Here is a 14,455-nt window from a genome sequence, read left to right on the forward strand (position 1 = left end):
CATACTGGGGGGGGCTGCTGTACCGNCCAAACGTCAGCCCATCTCAGCCCTAGATCTCACCAACAGCTACGGGCATTTGAGACAGAAAGCAAACTTCCTGAAGATGACGCCATACTGGGGGGGGGGCAAGTGTGAGAAGCGAGAACAACAAGATGAAACATAAGCATTAAAAAAAATAAAGAAGGATCTTGGCAAACAAACCTTTGTGGTTCTAGCCAGGATGCCCGTCAGGCGTGTCCGACCCTGACATGGGACGGAAATTTATTTTACGTATTACCTTGAGGTAAACGTCCTTGCTTCCTTCTTTTAAAAAGCTGTCAATAGAGAAGTGTAAAGGTTTGGGATTTCATACTAGTGCGCCCTCTGGTTCTACCATGAAGGAAGTGTCGCCACACTTCTTACTCATGACAAAATAGTTGGCACCAAATATTTTTTCGTACTTTCTGTATATTTTTGTCGTTTGCCATGTAGTGCCATCTTTAGCAAATGAATGTTGGACTTTAATGGTTCAAAATAACTGTGAAACGATGTCCTAATACGGCGAACAATTTTGTCAATGAAAATTTGGAAGCACCGGATCTGCTAAAATCATTGTAGTTCTTATCGCGATTGTGGCGCAGCCTGACTCGCTCACACAGCTGAAATCCGATCCGGTACTTTACATGTCTCTATAATGAAGGCTAAAGGAACAAACGTTATCCTCCATCTTTCTGTAATAATAAAACAATTCTTTAAATATTTGTTTAAATGTCAAGGCATTCCAATGCTATAATGATAAACAAAATAACTTGTTTGAATGCTACATCTTTCTATACAAATGGTTATTTGCTTGCTTATGTATGAAAAAAATAAACTGTTCTGCAAATCATCACTATTGGATCTTCTGGTTACCTTTATTTACATACGGGGGCTTTGCAGCTTTGAAAATTCATCATTTTCAAAGGATGACTAACTTTGTTTTTGCCCAAGTCTTTAGTGGAGTCATATTGGGTGAAATATTTGTTGTTTTCTAATCTTAATGACTCATTTCTGATGATCATATAATTACAGAAGCAATGATTTCCTCTGAAAATCATTCCATGGACAGCCTGGAGTTGTGTGGCTGTAATCAAGTTTACAGTACATAAAACTGGTTTGAAATTATGTACTAGTCTGAACAATTTTACCCTCTCAGCCTGAGCATGATGCAAATATGATTATGATTGTGATTGAATCTGAATCCTCTGCCAAAATGTCAAGTTATAGTAAAATTTTTGCACAACGTTATTGACTTGACCATTCAAAACCTTGACCTTGAAAATCATGGTTTCTCTTCAATTTGAATTTCCCGCCTTTTCCCTCTCTTTACTCTGAAGCCAAGCGTTTGCTTGTTTTATTTTGCTTGTCCCGCACTTGCAACCAATGGCAGTCTTTGTCTTGATTTAACTTATATTTTGTGGCATAATACTGCTGAACTAGTATTCAAGCAAAACACTATCAATATTCTGTCCAATAACATGATATCCACCACCTTTTAATATCTTGTTTTACTATCATTTGGCCAATAAATGCTCTGGGGGGGATTGGATTTTGTTGTAATTATCTAAGAGTTTGTTATATCTGGTCCAGGTGTTTTACTTTTTTCATTGATTTGCAGAATCACTACTTAATTGTTTGTATTGTTTGAAAATCAAGCAATAAGTTGTTTCCTAATTCAACATAATATTTAAAAAAAAACTAGCCCACACAACTTCAAACTTCTAACTTTGTTCTAACTTTTGTAACGGATTTGCCCACAACCTTTTGTTATTAAAAAAACGATTTGTTTATAATCCTCAATTTCCAGGGCACCTTTCCCATCATTTTTAATTCTAACGTTCCCGAGCTATTTTGAATGCTTTTGCAATTGAGTTTTATTATATTCAATTAAATATTGCTAGACTTATTAGTAGACTTAATCTGCTGGACTCTCCCTCGTGACGTGATCCAGCCGCCAGCGGACAAGGTTTAAGTGCGCGAGTCATGCCTTGCTTGGGCCCTATTTGATCGACGTGGATTTTCTACAACTTTGTCCAGCTGAGGAAAATCCACGACCAACATCCAGGGCTGCCGTAATGACAAGGTATGCCTATCAGTTCGACTGACACAGATGGCACGGATGGGCCGAGTTCGGGGCCATATAGGAGAGGGTAGCATTTTGGCAGGGCAGTGGTAACGAAATGCAGTAATTCGTTCCTTTTTCAGAAAAAAGGAACTGTAATCGCATTAGTCACATTTCAGAATGCTACAGTTGCAACCAGCCAAAAATAAGAAAAATTTACTTACTATGTGTTCCTTTTCTTATGTTCAACAGAAAATTTCATTTCTTTATGTTTTCATATACCCTAAAGAGGGAAGCTTAGGGCAAATAATTGTGTTTCACAACAGTGAATGTGTTGGCAGTTTCAAATCTTGTTATAGTTGCATTGCTTTATTTGCAAATCCTGTCATTCCAATTCTGGTCAACTAAAAGACTTGATTCAGAGCAAAGCTATCTTTTAGCTTGAGTCTATTGCACCAAATTTCTTTCCTATGTCTGATTTTACAGAAAGCAAAATTCAATCTTTTGGGGTACATTAACTTTGTCCGGATTCAAATCCCCACCCTGCTGAATTTATTCATTTTGACTTTTCAAATATGCCTTTTGTCACTCCATAATTTCAAATTTCTACAAGGCATAAGGCATGGTTTCCCCATAAGGTCAATGCTCTTTAAGCAATTGAGACCATGAAAAGGAGGAAGAAAAAATGCTTGTCCAAAAGTTTACTAGAGATGAAAAAATTGAAATCAATCAACCCTGGCATCTTTTGTCCCTTGTTCCTTTGTCCATTCGTCATTTGTTTCGCGTCATATTTACTAACCGCTCGAAAACTCACCTCAACTGTTTCAACATTCTGTCGAAACCCGACTCACACCCATCTCTGTGGCCAATCTGACCCTCTGACCCTAAAGACTAATCCTGACGAGGCAGGCCTGAATCAACAANTCCCTTGTTCCTTTGTATATTCGTCATTTGTTTCGCGTCATATTTACTAACCGCTCGAAAACTCACCTCAAGTGTTTCAACATTCTGTCGAAACCCGACCCGCACCCATCTCTGTGGCCAATCTGACCCTCTGACCCTAAAGACTAATCCTGACGAGGCAGGCCTGAATCAGCTAGTATCCAGATTGTCTGGATCAGTGTTTCTTAGCCTTTTATATACGGTTGACCCACCCAGTCACCACCTCCGGACCTCCCGCCCTCGACTGAGCCACATTGCACTGACCGTGGGCCTGGGTGTGCCGCCCGTCATCGCTGACCTATGTTGAGCCGCTGGGTAGTTCAGGCCCGCTTGTCCTTGACCGCCGGCCGTTGGTAGTGGTGAGCCTCCGGGTCCCAGTATGGCGCTGACGGTGGGCCGCGGGCCCGTGGGAGTGGATCGCGGGGTGGCCATCGTCGAGGCCGAGATCGCCGCGTTGTGTTTGGCCTTGAAACGCGGTCACAGTCAAACCTGGTCGCGCCATCACTCGCCGCACGAAGACACGCCCGCCTCGTTGCATCCCACCCTGTTGCGGGCCTGCCTGACCTTGAAACGCGAGCTGTCCGCGCCTGAGAATGGACATGAGCCCGACCCGCATTTGTTTTTGGCGCCCTTCTTGGACGTGATTCGCTCGGAAACGGTCACGGGCCCCATCACGGGTCTGGCTTTGAGTGCCGTGCAGAAATTTTTAAACTATGGACTCTTACGAGCGGATCATCCGCACATTGGACCGGCCGTGGAGAACCTGGCCGATGCCGTGACCCATGCCCGGTAAGACCGCCCCTCTCCAGCCAGTCGGACGCCGTCATCTGACTTGGAAAGCCATGTAGTTTCGATTGGAGTTAATATAACTGGGACCTGGGACCTGGGACCTTGGCTAGCAGGCAGTCGATGGGGAATGGGTCACCATGGAATGAATAGGGTTTGACTAGCTGAACCCTATTATGTTGGTTGAATAGCATCATAAACCACTAAGCTAGGTCTAACGTCAGACGCACGCACCCAATGACTTATCCCGCAGGTGTGGATTTTGTGGGGGAAAGGATGGCAGAGGTCAACCGCCGATGATCGACTGACTGCCCGTCGAATATCGAAATTGGCCCACGAAGGAAACCGAAAAATGGCCCGATGAATGGCCTGAATTTGTGTCCAAAAGGGGTAGAAGTTTTGAAGGCCCGCCCCACGGCTAAATTGGCTTGTAATTTCCAGCCCAATGTCAATGGAATGGATTGGTCAGCCAAGTAAAATTGAAAACGGGCCCATCTTACAACTTTCAGGCCGAACACGGATATCTCGATTGAGGGTCAGCCAATTAACAGTGTCATAATGCACTATTGGCGAACCAGCCTGTGGTCCAGCTGGAATTTTCATCACACATGAGAGAAATTTGTAATGTAGACCAATTCTGGCACAATTCTCACACATTGCTGCCAGTATTGGACCTTTTAACCTAGGAAAGCTTTCATTTAAAAATGCCCAACACCAGTCACCGGCAGGTTTTTTTTCATTTGAAACTTGAAAATGTTTCCCAACACTTGACTTTAGGCTAGAAATCTGCCATATCATGGGAGAGTAGGCCCACCGATCCTATCTCAACCACCTCAATAGATAGGTCTTTCACTACGAACGGGATCTATACTATGTCCACCTGGCTCGTTGCAGATTTGTGGGTGTGGATCCGGGCGCCGACGAGGTGGTTCTTATGAAGATCATGGAGGTATTGCGGACGTTGATGCTCTCACCCGTGGGCCTGCTTCTCACCAACGAGAGCGTGTGCGAGATCATGCAGAGCACGTTCCGGATCTGTTTTGAAACTCGATTGAGTGAGTTGTTACGGAAAACCGCCGAACACGCCCTCAACGATATGATTCAGCTCCTGTTTACCCGCTTGCCTACATTCACCGAGGAGAACCTGCCCCTCCTGAAGAAACTCAAAATGCGGAGTAGTCACGGCGAAGGGGGTAAAACCCACCGGAAACCCGCCGGATCGTCAGTCAGGTCCACAAAGACCAAACCCGTTCGACCTGCCGTGACCACCACGAGTACCAGCCCGTCAACGGCTCCACCGTCGTCGACTACGACCGAGGTGTCAATAATCCCACAAGCCCCACCCACCAAACCCGTGACCAGTCCTGAATCCTCTCAAGTGTCGTCAGTGTCCTCGCCCACGGTCGAGGCACCGCCCAATTTCAATGTGGATGCGGATGTGTTGGCACGGTCGCCTTCAGGCAGTGTGACGGATTTAAGCGTGATGCCCGCCAGTCCCGTGGAATCCCCGCTGGAAGAGGGTCCATCCAGTTTGCCGGACATGCCGAGTGAAAGTGACCCCGTGGCCATCACGGTCACGTCACCCAAAGGCACGGAAACGCCCCTGGGCTCGCCCACTCCCGGACCGGAAGAGGTCCCGGGGGAGGCAGACGCCAATGAATCTGAGTTCACCAATGCCCAAGGGGTGACTTTCACCCCCACAGTGGATGCGGTTGACGAGGGAGGGTCTCTCATCCCCTACGGATTGCCATGCGTGCGAGAGCTCTTCCGCTTTCTGATCTCGTTGACGAATCCCCACGACTCCCACAATCAGGACGCCATGATCCAGATCGCCTTGAACTTGCTAGCCACGGCCTTGGAGACGGGGGCCGAGCATTTGGATTGCTTCAAGTCCTTGTTGGAACTAGCTCGTGATGATCTGGCCCGAAACCTGGTCAGTCACTTGTCCACGGAGCGGATCAATGTGTTTGCCACGTCCTTGTGGGTGAGCTACATGCTCTACGAGGCCCAACGCAAGCACCTGAAGTTCCAATTGGAGATCTATCTGACGAAGCTCATTGAAGTGGTGTGTTCGGAGTCGCAGAAAGTCACCTATGAGCACAAGGAACTGGCTTTGGATATCGTGGTTCGGTATTACCGCATCCCGGGATTCCTGACCCAGCTTTACTTGAATTTTGATTGTGACTTGTACACCTCGAATATCTTTGAGGATCTGACCAAGATGTTGTCCAAGAACGCGTTCCCGGTGTCCGGATTGTACAGTACCCATTTCTTATCGTTGGACGCCCTTCTGACCGTGATCGAGGCCATTGAGAGCCAATGCCAAAAGCGAATCACCAGTGGAGATCGAGCCGCCGAGAAACCCGCACTTCCGACCTCGGAAAGCTCGGGAAAAGTCGTAAAACTCGCGGGCCAAGAGGATTTCAAGATCCCCAGTCACGAGGAGGTGATGGCCCTGAAACATAAGAAGAAGCTCATCCAATCGGCCACCGAGCAGTTCAATGCCAAACCAACCAAGAGCATCACCTTCATGCAAGAGAACAAGCTCATCCAATCGCCGCTGGACCCGATCGAGATCGTCGAGTTCATGCGCAAGAATCCACATCTGGACAAGAAGCAATTGGGCGAGTACATCTCCAATCGCAAGAACCTGCACGTCCTGGAAGCGTTTGTGCAATCCTTTGACTTTGCTGGACTGCGAGTGGACGAGTCATTGCGATTGTTCCTGGAAGCATTTCGACTGCCTGGTGAGGCTCCGCTGATCCAATTGGTCCTGGAGCATTTCGCCGAGCATTGGCGATCCAGTAATGACGGCGTGTTGGCCGATGCGGATGCTGCATTCACGCTCTCCTATGCCGTGATCATGCTCAATGTGGACCAACACAACAAGAACCACACCCAACGGAACGATCCCATGACGGTGGAACAGTTCATCCGCAATCTCCGCGGGACCAACGGCAACAAGGACCACGATCCCGAGATGCTCCAAGAGATCTACCACGCCATTCGGCAAGAAGAGATTGTCATGCCCGCCGAGCAAACGGGTCTGGTCCGGGAAAACTATCTCTGGAAATGCGTCTTGAAGCGGGGCACGGAGCCGTGTAGCCGTTTTCTGTTGGCGCCTAACGGGTTCTTCGACCATGATATCTTCTCCATCATATGGGGATCCACTGTGGCGGCTCTTTCATACGTGTTCGACAAGAGCAATGATCCCGCGGTCATCAATCGGGCTCTGAATGGCTTCCAGAGGTGTGCCATGATCGCCGCTCACTATCACATGAGCGATGTATTCGACAATCTGGTCATTTCCCTATGCAAGTTCACCACCCTCCTGACCGTGAATGAGCCGCCTTTGCAATTCGTGCCCAACTTTGGGATGAACCCCAAGGCCTTGATGGCCACGAGAATGGTGTTCACCTTGGTGCAAAAACATGGCGATATTCTACGCGATGGTTGGCGAAACATCACGGAGTGTCTGCTCCAGTTGTTCAAGTGTCAAATGCTGCCCAAGGCCATGATGGAGGCCGAGGACTACATTGCCAGTGCTGGGAGAATCAAGTTGTTCCGCGAAGAGGTCCAAGAGAACAAAGTGGAGCAGGGCTTCTTGAACTCGTTCGTGTCCTTCATATCGATGTCGAGTGAGGCTCAACCCAAGGAGCGAACACCGGAGGAGGAGGAGTACGCCCAAACCGCCCAAAAGTGCATCAAGGACTGCAATCTGGAATCGTTGATCTCGGAGTCCAAGTTCTTGTTGGCCGAGAGTCTCCAGGAGATGATCCGATATCTGATCATTGATTCGGATCTGGACGAGGTAGACGACGAGCACGCGCGCCTGTTCTTTCTGGAGATGATCACCAAGGTCGCCATTCAGAACCGGGATCGGATTCAAGTGATTTGGATGTCCGTGTCCGACCACTTGGCCCGATTGATCATGTCCTCCTCGAGTGTGGACAAGCAGTTCATGTTGGAACGCTCCGTGACCTCTCTTCTCCGATTGGCCGTCCGATTGTCTCGCAAAGAGGACCTCGCCTCCACCGTTGTCCAGTCTCTCCAGATATTACTGGCCATGAAAATTCAAGTGGTACGCCAAGTGGCCGCTCACATCGCTTTCGGCCTCCACGAGCTTCTGCGGAACAACGCGGCCAACATCCACGAGACCCACGATTGGGCCATCATTTTCGCCCTCATTGAAATGGTGGGAACAGGAGCCAATCTTGAGATCCCGGTGCGCGTGCCCGCGTCGGCCGTGCCCGCGTCGGCCGTGCCAGCCAGTCCGAGAACCGCCAAGGACGAGGATTCTGGACACGAATCCGAGACCAACACCATCCACTCGGGGGCGGGCAGTCCCATGCGAGAGCGATCCGAGTCCATCAGTTCCTCCGGAGGTTGGATCGTATTAGGCGGCGGTAGTAGTGCGAGTTCCTCCATCAAGGGCTTCAATGGTGCGACCATGCCCGCGGTCAATGGCGGCTCCCGCTCCAGTCTGGAAAAGATCAATCAGTTCGTGGCCATCAAGCCGAGGAAACTCGTATGGCACAACTCGTTGGCTTATTTGAAGTGCTGCGAGTCTTTGGGGTTCTTGGTCCGAGATGTGGCCCATATCACGCCGGATAATTTCTTCTCGTGCGTGCAAGCCCTCCGGACATTCGTAGAGGCCAGCTTCGTCCCTCGTCGGGCCGACCAGGATCACGGTGGAAGCAGCAAACACGAGGGTCCCCAACCCGCAGCCAACAGTCGAAGTCAGGTGAAAAAGACCCCCGCCGGGCGGCAACCGCCCATGCGAAGGGCCCAATCCGCTCCCAACCACCACAATTCGGATTATGAGGCGGATGAGAGTGATAGCGACGATCTGAGTAGTGAATACCACCACGTGGCCCTGCAGCTCTTGGATCTGATGTACACACTTCACACGAGAGCCGGGGCCATTTACAAGTCTTGGGCGGAGGAAGGGGGTAATGAGGCCTTGGCGGACGAGACCAGTTTGTGGGGGATCGCCTGGTGTCCACTGCTCCAAGGGATGGCGCGATTCTGCACAGACCGACGTAGTCTGATTCGAACCACGTCCTTGACCACCTTGCAACGTGCCCTCCTCTTTCCGGAGCTGCAGAACTTGTCCCCCGCTGAGTGGGAAGGGGCCTTCAACCAGGTCCTGTTCCCCATGCTCAACCAATTGCTAACCAAGAGCACTCCGGGTGAGAAGACTGCCATGGAGGAGACTCGAACCCGAGCAGCCGCTCTTCTGGGCAAGGTCTATCTGCAACACCTCCAAGCTTTGGCGACCTTGCCCACGTTCACCGCGCTTTGTATGACCATCCTGGACTTCAATGAGAGGTTCATGAAGTCGGCCACATCGGATCATTTAGCTGATGCCATTCCCGAGACGCTGAAAAACATGCTCCTAGTCATGGATGCCACCCCGGGCGTCTTCTTCAGTCCCGAGGGCCACCCCACCCAAACCTGGCGCCAGACCTGGGAACGATTGGACACGTTTCTGCCCAATCTGATGAAGGAGCTCTTCAACCACAAGGATCGGACCCACCCGTCATTGGCGGCTTTGGAGCAAACCGCCACGGTGTCCAACGGATCCGTGGCGTCGGAACCCATCATGATCCAGGAACGACTCCCGCATTCCCATCCCGAGTCTTTGCCCAGCAATTTCAACATTGAAGCATTGGCCACGGCGTCCACCATGTCAGATCCAGTGGGCATGGGACAGCCCCCGCTCTCGCCCATGGATGCGCCCATCATGTCTTCGGCCGTGTTCCAATCCGTGCCCAATGTGGTCTCGGCGGTGGCCAATGAGCCCCTCCCTCCTCCCTGTGATATGATCAAGGCATCATCCACCAGTGATCTCTCCGAGAAGCCCCGGATGAGTCAGGGTTCGTTCACCTTCGAGCCTCTCCCGCGACTCCCGGGACTCCCGTCATCCACGGTTCGGAATGCCACCACGGTCACCACGGTTCACGACCCACCGCCTTTGGCTCGGTTCCAAATTCCCTCCATGCCCGAGATCGCTCCGTTGCCGCCTCCACCCATCAGTCTGGCTCAGAGTCCGCCGGTCATGAGTAGGGACACGCCGAGTAACGGATTCCAACCGATACACGTGGCCAATCCGACCTCGAGTGCCATGAGTGCCCCCATGGTCAACCCCAAAGCCATCCCGGCCCCCAATCCCCAATTGTCTTCGTATTTCAGTCACGGAGCTCAGCTACCCAGCACGATTTCCAACGTGCCGGGCAACAACATCCTGACCGCTGCATTTTCGCCCACTTTACCCACCAATTCCACCAATCCGGTGGTTTTAGGAGGGCAGCATCATGAAGAACCTCCCACGTCAGGCTCGTGAGAGGTGCCATACTTCCATGGGAGATGATGGGTAGGATCCCTCAGAGATCAAAAATGGATCCATGTGAGTGACCTGGGTTCAAGTCAGGAGGTGGATTTGTGGACGGAAGCCCCACAGCTCTGTTGCTCCTTTTCAAAAAATGCGCCCTTGTCCCCGAGGATAATCTTACTGGTTGCCTCGGTTTCATATTCCTACATATAAATATTGGTTTAGTTTGTATATCTAGTGACGAGTTTCTTTGACATTATTGTTTATGGAAAATAAAATTATATCTCAGACCCTGGTTGTTCAAGAGTATTATGATTTGTGTATTCCATCCTTGGTTAAGTTGAAGTTTATTAAGCAAGTGGTAACATAGAAAAATGTTCATGATGGGTGTGGTGGACCTTCATACGTTGTGAACGGTTCCCTGACAATGAGTGCAACATTTAAATCCGGTGGGCGTGACCAGTTGATCGCCCAATTTTCGAAGATGTGGTCGGGCACAACCCGTAACGGCCAAAGAGGCCACTTCGCTATAATCCGAAGCTCCATAAGCCAACGGTTTGGCCAAAATCTGGAGAGCGTAAAAAGACGAGGGTTCAGGATTAGTTTCGGAACTCTCAACTCGACTTCTGTAATGCCAACATGCAATCCATTTGTTCACATTGTTTGATCCCCTATTCATATTTGGGAGTGATTCCTTTAACCAAAAGACCCTGTTCACTCACCTCCTTAAGTTTTTCCTCGCCCAAAGTGTTCAACTGTTTGGGCATCAGCGGCTCGCCGTTCAAGTCCTCGGTTTTCAAATCGTTCTGCCCAATCAAGCGCTCTCGAAGTTCTTGGGCACATTTCAATGAGTAATCGGCCAAGCCATTCAGGCTGACACATTCCGGTGGAGTGGGGGGTTTCTTCAGCGGATCAAAGGCGGTCTTCAATCGCGACAGAAGGCCATACGTCTTCATTAGTGAGTCCCAAAGCAGGGCATGCTCTTGGAGTAAGACACGAACGCCGTGATTATACTCGTCCGAGTGATGGATCAGACCGGCTTTCCATCGAGCCAATTCATCCACTATGACGCTAATCAAAGATGGGGAACGGGGAAAAACATTTTAATTGGAGTGCATAAAACTTTGTCAATTCATGTCTTCAAGATGAAACGAAATCATGATAATCTGGTCGCAGCGGCGCTTGAAGTTCAATACGTTTAAGTAACAGAATTATGTAAAGCTCTTGTTCCTCGGTTTTCATCCCTTATTTGCCCATTCGAATCTTAAATTACCTGCTAGCCAAGAACTTGCTCTTCCACAGATTGGATTCCACAAACAGTTTCTCCTTTTCCTCGAAATCCCGCGAGATCTTTGAGGTATACTGATGAATATCCGCAGACAATCGCGCCTTATCCTGAGTCAAGTAATCCACTTGGGCCTCGATGTCCTCGCCCACACTCGCCACCAACAGCTTCTTGACCTCGGAATTGACCTGGGTCTGAATTTTGAGCTGCTTTTCGCTCTCGGCTAAATCACGTTCCAATTTCGCTATCCGTTCCAGTAACATCTCGTTCGCTAGAGCATCATCGGGTCGATGCGGATCCACATAAGTGGGCGAGGAACAAGGAACCGGGCTCATGGGGTGGGGTGGAATCGATTCAGGGGAACCCGGGGAGACGGGTTCCTCACTTACTGCCCGACCTCGGAATTGACCTGGGTCTGAATTTTGAGCTGCTTTTCGCTCTCGGCTAAATCACGTTCCAATTTCGCTATCCGTTCCAGTAACATCTCGTTCGCTAGAGCATCATCGGGTCGATGCGGATCCACATAAGTGGGCGAGGAACAAGGAACCGGGCTCATGGGGTGGGGTGGAATCGATTCAGGGGAACCCGGGGAGACGGGTTCCTCACTTACTGCCCGAACCGATTCGGCTAAACTCGAATTCAGGCTCTTTTTCTTGGCTCTCTTGGGCTTGGATACTAATGGGGTGACGGAGGCCTTGTACGGCTCATAAGGCACAAATTTGGGCTCCTTGTCTTTTCGAAAACTGGAGGAAGAAGGCGTTATGGTTCGATGGGCTCCTCCCACGTAAATCTAAGTCAAATGAACCAAGAGGTTAGAGGGTCGAGCAGCGATAAATTTTGTTCTGGCTGGACAAACCGGTACTAATGGTGAAGTGGGTTGAATGGGATCCATCGTGACCTGGTCGTCAGAAATGGGCGGGAGTTTGGCTAGCCGGATGTTGGTTTGAGGCAAGCGAATGCGTTTGTCACGAAGGGAACTGCTACACTCGTGAGTTTTGGCCAGTGGCACGCCCGCGACGGACTGTTCCGCTTCTTTGCCGTCGCCGCATTCACGGGTAGGCGAAGGAAGACGCGGCTGATCTGGAAAGAGGACGAAAAGTTGGAGAATTAATGTTGTGAAACTGATCGTTTTGATAACTTGTTCAGTAAAACCCCAAATTTGGCATAAAGAGAATGTGGAAAAAAGAAACATCGTGATTATTAGAGGTTGAAGAAATGGAAAATACTACTAGGTAAGCAAAAAGTGCAAATGCAAAATGCAATATAAGGACACTGAGTACTCAACTGTACAGCCTTCATTACATTTTCATTATAAAATACCCCTTACACCAAGACCATCGAAATGACCGATAATATTAACACTGATTGGCTCGAAATTGGCTTAATTTGAGTGAGAAGGTCATCTTATTTGATTGGGCAAAATGGTTCACCCCAATGTCCGCAGTGATGGCAAAAATAGACTTTGAAGGCATATCTGCCATTATCTGCCACCATTTTCTAGCAAGCGAATTATTTCCTATTTAAGAAGTTTGGGTAAACCGATGTAGGTTTGAGATATCAGGTTCAATGGCATTCATGATCATTTTAGCTTCGGTTAGGCTCAACTAAATAAAGGCCCGCCAATTTGAAAGTGGAGAATAACACGTATGTGCACTCACCTCTGCCTGTGGTGGCCACCTGACCCCGATTGAGGAGACCGGCTTTGGGATTGGATGGCTCCATCGACGAGGTCCCACTTTCCTCATTGTCCTCTTCGTCCGATGAAAATACCGCCCCCATCACGAGATTCCACATGCAAAACCCGCCTCAATTCAATCCAACGGGCTTTCGGGCCCAAAAACCTGCAGGTGAAACTGTGAAGAGGACACATGACGTGGCTCGTTGGAATCGCGAGAAGGGGGCAAATAAGGCAAGAAAGAGCTTTACCTTCAATACTTGAGGAGAGGTGGGAGATTCAGTCGAGAATCGAAGGGGTACGGGTGTAACCAGAAACGTGGGTGAATCTTCTTGGGCTTGCCTGTCCGGGATTTCTTCGAGTTTTTGACAGATGAAATGTGGACAACTGAATGTATCTGGGTATAATTGTCGATAGTGGCGAGTGTTCTCAAAGGTTGGCTCAACGAGAAATTGACTTTTATGTCAAAAGTGAACTAGGTCATGTCCATTTTTGTTGAATGAAAATCAATAAAGCTACATGTGATGAAAGGCGGTATTAAGGTGATCATGGATGACAAATGTGATGTGTGAATTTGATTTCAAAGCTTGGGAAAGACAGTCATTTGGCACAATATCAGTCATATTGGCACCACTTCAGCAGAACGCTGAGGAAGCTGAAGGAAAAATAATTACAAATAGTGTGAGACACATAAATGGCCTTGTTCTATGTGTGCCCAGATCACAAAATGGATCAGACTCGATCAACAATTTTCAATATGACGAATGCTCATTCTTGGGTTCTTTCTTTCCCTCTTTGTTCGGATATGCCTTTGGTTCTCAAAACCTCCAAAAAAGATTGTTTATCATAGTTTGCTTAGCACTAATCAGGAGTTTGGATGAAGTTTGGATAAAAAGTGGCCGGGATATGTGTCAATCTACACATATAGCCTTGAATCTTTATCCTTAGCTTCTAATAACATTTTGACTTTCGTAACTTGTCATTCTTGGCCCTGTAATGGTTATCATGATCAGGATGGCGACATTCATCGATATCATACGCCAGCCTTGAAATAATCCAAAACTCTCATTGATACATCTTTTTCTCATTTCTGCATCATAGTTTAGATTTTGTTCTACCTTGATGCCCTGCCAAGCCATTGTCCACTGTCCACCCCATCACTCGACCAAGTTTGATCCTTGGGGTGCACTGGTGTGTACACGATAAACGTTATTCTCCACCGATTAGTTGGCGGTGCTTATTTTTAAATTTGTGGCAAAATGTTAAAAGGTTTAGATAGAGACTTTAAAGGTATCAATATCGTGTTAGGTTAGGTAAGGTTAGATTAGGTTTGATTAGGTCAGGTTAAGATTT

The 14,455-nt window shown here is 48.6% G+C and overlaps 2 protein-coding genes across 2 annotated transcripts; one reads left to right on the forward strand and one right to left on the reverse strand.

Annotated features, from left to right (window-relative positions):
• Window positions 1–3,174: 3,174 nt before the first annotated feature.
• On the forward strand, window positions 3,175–10,432 carry LOC131878875 (Golgi-specific brefeldin A-resistance guanine nucleotide exchange factor 1-like). Its single transcript, XM_059225013.1, has 2 exons — window positions 3,175–3,811; window positions 4,703–10,432. Exons 1-2 carry the CDS (start codon window positions 3,402–3,404, stop codon window positions 10,152–10,154), a joined length of 5,862 nt encoding a protein of 1,953 aa, XP_059080996.1. The 5' UTR covers window positions 3,175–3,401; the 3' UTR covers window positions 10,155–10,432.
• A 40-nt stretch (window positions 10,433–10,472) lies between these two features.
• Window positions 10,473–13,529, reverse strand: LOC131878876 (uncharacterized). The gene is given in 7 exon segments (XM_059225014.1): window positions 10,473–10,710; window positions 10,865–11,213; window positions 11,416–11,825; window positions 11,828–12,217; window positions 12,284–12,507; window positions 13,086–13,280; window positions 13,354–13,529. Coding segments are annotated over 6 exon segments (1,677 nt in total). The 5' UTR covers window positions 13,222–13,280; window positions 13,354–13,529; the 3' UTR covers window positions 10,473–10,542.
• Between the last annotated feature and the right edge of the window lie 926 nt (window positions 13,530–14,455).

This window comes from Tigriopus californicus, chromosome 4 (genome assembly GCF_007210705.1).
Source record: "Tigriopus californicus strain San Diego chromosome 4, Tcal_SD_v2.1, whole genome shotgun sequence".
Taxonomy (NCBI): Eukaryota; Metazoa; Arthropoda; class Copepoda; order Harpacticoida; family Harpacticidae; genus Tigriopus; species Tigriopus californicus.